The 6649-nt window shown below is 42.6% G+C and overlaps 1 protein-coding gene across 1 annotated transcript in view; it reads right to left on the minus strand.

The window, feature by feature from the left end:
* The window catches only part of erfl1 (Ets2 repressor factor like 1), a 44843-nt gene that overhangs the window by 7623 nt on the left and 30571 nt on the right, over positions 1 to 6649 (minus strand). The window contains exon 3 of the mRNA XM_042106168.1: positions 880 to 956. Coding sequence (XP_041962102.1) covers positions 880 to 943 — 64 coding nt within the window. The 5' untranslated portion in view covers positions 944 to 956. The remainder of the gene's footprint in view (positions 1 to 879; positions 957 to 6649) is intronic.

Genomic DNA, 6649 nt, shown 5'->3' on the forward strand with positions numbered 1-6649 from the left:
CTACTAGAAAACTGTCAGGGATTTCTTTCAATGCTTGTTTGATTTGCTATGGTACATTATCATTATTTCAGTCTATTCAGGCGAGGAATGTAAAGTCACAAAATGAGACAGAAACATCTTATTCAGTTCAGAAAATGCTTATTTAGTTTAGTTTAAGCCTTTTTGGACTGTACATAAAATACTATAGGCCTAGTTCATAAAAGGTTGTGCAGATAAAAATAACCCATGTTAATATCAAGTGTAAGTAGATATACTCTTTTGATCCCGTGAGGGAAATTTGGTCTCTGCATTTATCCCAATCCGTGAACTAGTGAAACACACTCAGCACACAGTGTACACACAGTGAGGTGAAGCACACACTAATCCCGACGCAGTGAGCTGCCTGCATCAACAGCGGCGCTCGGGGAGCAGTGAGGGGTTAGGTGCCTTGCTCAAGGGCACTTCAGCCGTGCCTACTGGTCGGGGTTCGAACCGGCAACCCTCCGGTTATAGGTCCGAAGTGCTAACCAGTAGGCCACGGCTGCCCATTATATTATTCATATAATGGTACTAATTTCTGTATGCACATGAGTATTTCTCCATAACCATGACTTCCTAATTTCACACAGATTACTAAATTATTAATTTATTAGAGTGAAATATTATCAATTTGCCTTCATGCCAGGTATACAACTTATCGCATACTGTATGAACATACTATTAACATTAGGTGGAGTGTGTGTGTGTGTGTGTGTGTGTGTGTGTGTGTGTGTGTGTGTGTGTGTGTGTGTGTGTGTGTGTGTGTGTGTGTGTGAGAGAGAGAGAGAGAGAGAGAGAGAGAGAGAGAGAGAGAGAGAGAGTGTGTGTGTGTGTGTGTGTGTGTGTGTGTGTGTGTCTCACCTGGCGTCCAGAGCGCTGGGACCGGGGGCGTGAGCAGCAGATCACTCACACAATTGCAGTCCATGCCTCCGCAACACCTGCAGGACAAAACGGTAAGGGTCAGCTTTAATTTGTGTACACTCACAAACACACACAAACACACACACACACACACACACACACACACACACAAACACAGACTTCTGATTGTTCCTATGCATCAGAGCTGTTTACAAAACAGCGTTGGAGTACCGCACCATAGCTCAGAGGATTTTAAACTTGCCTCTGTACAATTAGGATGATCTGAAACATGATCTTGTCTCCATCCAATACCATTTGCTTAAATGCACAATAAATGCATCGACTCTCTCAGGGAGAACACAAGTGTGCTTAGTGTGTGCAGCCATGTTCGTCATATTCTGAAAGACAGCCCAAGGTGTTTGCTGGACATTTCGATAGAGACTCCGGCTGGCCGTGTATTAGAATGGAGGGCAGCAGGTACAAAGTCAAGGGGCCAATGCCATTAGAGCGGTAACTGGAGCAGTTACAGCAGTGTGGCCCTGTGTCACTCATAACCTATATGAGCTTTAGGATGCTGTGCTGAAAGTCACAGGGTCACCGCATTGGAACGTTCTGTGAAATCAATCACTTCGCTTTCATTTGATAGGGTGCCCTTCGCTGTAGCGTACCGCGGGCCACTCCTCGGGCAGTGTTCGAGATCAGTCAGCCCTGTTTCTGTGTGTTCTCTCGCAATCAAAAGGCTTTGGTGAGGGGCGGCTTACTGATGTTTAAGATAAGCAGCGCTGGTTGTCGGTCTGAAGACAACAGCTGGTTTTCAAACAGACAGGCAGCCTTGTTCTTTCTCAGCTAAACTGTCTGCACTAGGTGTGACAATGAAATTACTGAATACTGAATGAAATCCTGCTGTTCAATATCACAGTGACTTAATCACATATATTTCCCTCAAAATTGTAGTTGCTTCAAAGATTAAAAACTAATAATTAAAAAAAAAAAATTGTACTACGTGCTACTAACTTAACAAAAACTTATATTGCCAGCATAGCTGTGTCTTTTTAAAAACAAAGCAATTCAATAGTTTTCCCCATCTCAACATTGGCATGGGCACATGCTGCGTAGGCTTGAAGAAGCCTGGGCTGGTCTGGACATCACCATTTCATAAGGGTTGTCTTACAAAGCTGGAATAGGAGATGGAGGGCGGCTGTACACTGGTATCTTTAATGCTAGTCTCCCTCATCGTTCCTCTCTCCAGCCAGCTTCTATTTAATTATGCTCTGTGAATTTTGGATTTTCCCTCCAGCATTGAAATGGAATGTGAATTATTAAGGTGTGTTTGTATAAATTATTATTGCTAACTCCAGGCACTTCTCGCTCACTCTTACTCGCTCATGCACTCTCTCCCCCCTCACCATCCTCTCTCTCTCTCTCTCTCTCTCATACTCAGACACACACACACACACACACACACACACACACACAGACACACACACACACACACACACACACACACACACACACACACACACACACACACACACACACACACAAATACACACACACACACACACACAAACACACACACTTGTGAGAGTGCTTTTTAAAGTCTCTCTTTTTAGTCTTTCTAGTCTAGTCTTTGGAGTGCGTCTCAACCCTGTACTGGTGCTTTCTTTGCTGACTTTCCGTCGTGTCTGTCTTTTTTTTGCATCTCTCGCATATGTATCTGTTTTTACTCAGTAAATCTCTTTACTCCGACAAACCTTTCATTTCATCCTTATATTCAATCTCTATACTTTCTATTTGATTTCTACATTATTCCAACTGCTAAAATACTTTAAGACAAATTGCTATTGCTGCATTATATTTTGACTGATTTCTCAATCCAGACTCTAAATTACTCTGAATACTAAATAATCTTTATCTTATGCTGTTTCACATCAACGTGCACCAGGCAGGCCAAGAGAAGGGGGACCTCTTCCCCCATCACTCCATGCGCACCGGTGATTTCACACTGATTTCACCCTCTCTCACTTACTGTTAATTTCATCTGAGAAACATCCCCCGGGTCAATGCTAATGAATAGAATAGAATAGAGAGTCCACCAAGAACAAGAAATGAATACCTGTGGAAAGCTCGGGTCACCTGTCTGACTCGCCCAGCTACATTTTCCGTCTTAATACATTTTCAAAACGAGCAGTGATCTCTCGCTATCCATCTTTAATGAACAGCAGACTTAATTTGATTAGACTCTCCTTCCATTTGTAAAGATGTGAGTTCCACCCCGAAATACGACGTCTGATTGTGTTCAGAAGTGAAGGCTTATGTGATTTAGACTGGGTTTTTCGCCTCCAATATTGTTGTTTGTATGTGATATTCCAAACAAATATTTCTCCTCTCTGAAGTCTTAGGGGTATTCAAGTCATCAATACCACATCATTTGCAGTCATGACTGTGTTCGTGAATAATACAACGAGATCTGAGCGAGCGGGTGCAGACAGAGGGGCTGTTTTTCGGCGCGTTACTGCACGCTCGCCGGATGTCTTCATAAGCCTCCATAGCCTGTTTCTCCTCATTTGCACCACTGTAAAATCTATACCACATTTTCTGCCCATCAGCTGGCTCATCCATACCGGTGAACACTCCTCTTTTCCTCTTCCTGCCTCTCGCTCACCTAGCCACTGTCTCTCCCTCTCTCGCTCGCTGTATGTTTTGCTCCCGCACAGTAATTTTCCGTTTGATTTCGGAGGTAATGCATTTTTTACAAATCAAAGAGGAAGCCAGGCTGCCCCCCTCCTCCTCCACCCAGCCCTCTTCTCCGATCTCACTCTCTCTCTCTCTCGTCCACCACCCCCCCCCCCCCCCAACACTCCTTAAGCACCCTTAGGCCAGTGAGGAGATAAAGGGGCCCCCATCATTTCCTTGTTAGTTTTGATTTGGGCAGCACAGGGCTTTCAAGTTCCCCCAATCACCCCCAGAAACATTATAACTAGCAGCCCAGGGAATACTGTTCCTCACACACTCCTCTATACGGAGACACACAAGCACACTAATGGAGCTGCTATGCAGCAGATACACACACACACACACACACATACACACACACACACATACACATACACACATGCCTGGAACCTGTACGCACTGCACATATAGATAGAAACACACCCACATACTAACACACACACACACACACACACATACACACAAACACACACAAACACACACACACACACTTTCTTGATGCTCAGAATAGAGGAATGTAGCAGATACTCACACAACCATGAGATTTAATACACACATACACACACACACACACACAAACACACACACACACACATAAATACACACATGTGGCCAGAACTTGCACACACAGTACATAACTTTGTGATACACACACATGCATTGTCTACAGGAAGATATACGCACTCACTCTCATAACACAACACTATGATGTCACACATGTACCACACACACACACACACACAACTAAACACAACACAAGCTATATACTACTAATATACTACTAATTTAATTGTTATAGCACAGCTTGACAGGTTTAAACCCAGCATTTTATCTTTAACACGTAATGATGCCGCTAAATGTGAGATGCTTCACATGTAAATTAAAATGCTTCAAGTCTCATTTGTGGTCTCATGGAAAACACACACACACACACACACACACACACACACACACACACACACACACACACACACACACACAGATGCACTTCTCAAATACTCATGACAAGAAGAAGATCCTGAAGGAAATGTAAAAATGTAGCTCTATTGTGCCAGTCGACCAGTGAGCTTAGGTGTTGAAAGTATTTTTAAGCAAAACAGATCAATCAGAGCAACGAAATATGTGACAGTAGGATCCTTCATAATAATATTAAAATGGGGGAGTAAATTCTTCTAAGAGCTGCATTTCATACAGTTATTATATTAACTAAATATTACAGGACATTTCAAAATGTGCATATAACCTACAAGGGCTCAGTCGAAATGTGTTTGTTGTTTTTACTGTACAATTTACAGTAAAACAAAATCGCTTTCTGTTCTGAAACTTTTACAAGCTTTCAGATGTTTTGACATTTATTTGCATGTAAACAAGCAAAACATAACTACATTTGGAAGATTTCATGATATGTTCACCTATTTACAATACGATGTTGACAATCCTCTAAACTTCCCGAACAATACTTTGAGGTGTCCTTCTTATGCTTTGGTCATGCATTCTTACACCTTTATAGTGGGTCACGCATGGAGATGAAGACCAGTGTCCAAGCACACACACACACTGTGATCTGGCTTAGGAGAGAAACATTACATCCCAGAGAACAACAAGCTTTCTCAGTCAGTGGGACATAAGCCAAACTACCAAACTGAGACGAGTTGATCACGGGAGAGGCTTCTCACTGTGTATGTCTGTGCTGAAAAATAATTAAATAGACCTACACTCCTCTTATTCCCATTCACTTCACTGGTCACGAATAACAGGATAAAAATAAAAACAACAACAGACGTGAATAGTGCGCATCACTGTTACAATAATAAAAATAATACTTTAATTATTTGTGTTGATGATGACACACGGTATAGCCTGTCAGAATGTGTGAGTAGGGTTAGGCAGAATGTGTGAGTAGGGTCATCAAGACTTGTTTTGATAGGCTCTGCTGTTTGGTTATGCTAACTGACATGATAGATGTCTATCTCTTTGCATTTATGAAGTTTTAGAGTGACATCATGATGGTGGCTCTGGGTAACAAAATATGTTAAAGGTAAACTATGCAGTATTGGCAATTTCCTTACTGTTTTCTCGGTTTTTGCTTCTTTTTCACTGGCTCTGTCATGACTAATGTCTGAGAAACTCCATCGCTACCTTTTTCTAGCTGGTGCCTGGCGTGTATGTGTATTTGAATGCAGTAAAGCAATTTGTTACACTCGTTATACTTCCTGACACTGAGGCCAAGGTGGTTTTTCCGCTCACAGGCGCTAGGGGGAAGCGAGATGGCCACCATTCAACCCGAAAAAAGTAATATAACCATTCCAATGACTCTGAAGCTGTTAAATGAAGGTAAATTAAGCTAAAAAACTTGCATATTAAGCTAAAAAACCCTGCATAGTGTACCTTTAAATGAAGCAACACAAGCATACAGCAAATAAAGACTTGAAATTGGAAATTTGTTTGTATTTTCTACCAAACCAGAGATACTTCTGTAAAGAGATTCTGAGTGCTGTAGAACAGCAAGTCACAGGCCTGCACTGAGGACAGAGGGAGGAATGAAAGCAGGAAGGCAACAGAGGAAGAGAATGACACATGGGCGACATTTTGTCTCCATCTCTGTCCAGAGATGGATAAGGAGCAAGCTTCTGTCTGAGACAAGAAAAAAATGTGGAGGAAAAGAAAACCATAAAGACTGCCCAGAGTTCTCTCTCCTCTCTCTCTCTCTTTCTGTCTTTCTCCCTCCCTCTCTCTCTCTCTCTTTCTCTCTATCCCATCATCTCCTCCCAGAAACATGAAACAAACCCTCATCTGTCTCATCTTTCTTTTTTGGAGTTGCCACTGAGAGGGAACCAATAGGGCTCCCTCTCTCTCCTTCTCTCTTTCTCTGACTCTCCCCTCTAACAAATTCACTGCCTAGTCCCTCTGTTCTCCAACCCCGAGGCAGTGCAGTGTGTCAGAGAGGACCAGAGAGAGAGAGAGAGAGAGAGAGAGAGAGAGACGAAGAGTGTGTGTTTGGTTGGGGGGGTGGCACAGTCAAACTGGGGGACAG

The sequence above is a fragment of the Alosa sapidissima genome, chromosome 10, assembly GCF_018492685.1.
Source record: "Alosa sapidissima isolate fAloSap1 chromosome 10, fAloSap1.pri, whole genome shotgun sequence".
Classification (NCBI taxonomy): Eukaryota; Metazoa; Chordata; class Actinopteri; order Clupeiformes; family Clupeidae; genus Alosa; species Alosa sapidissima.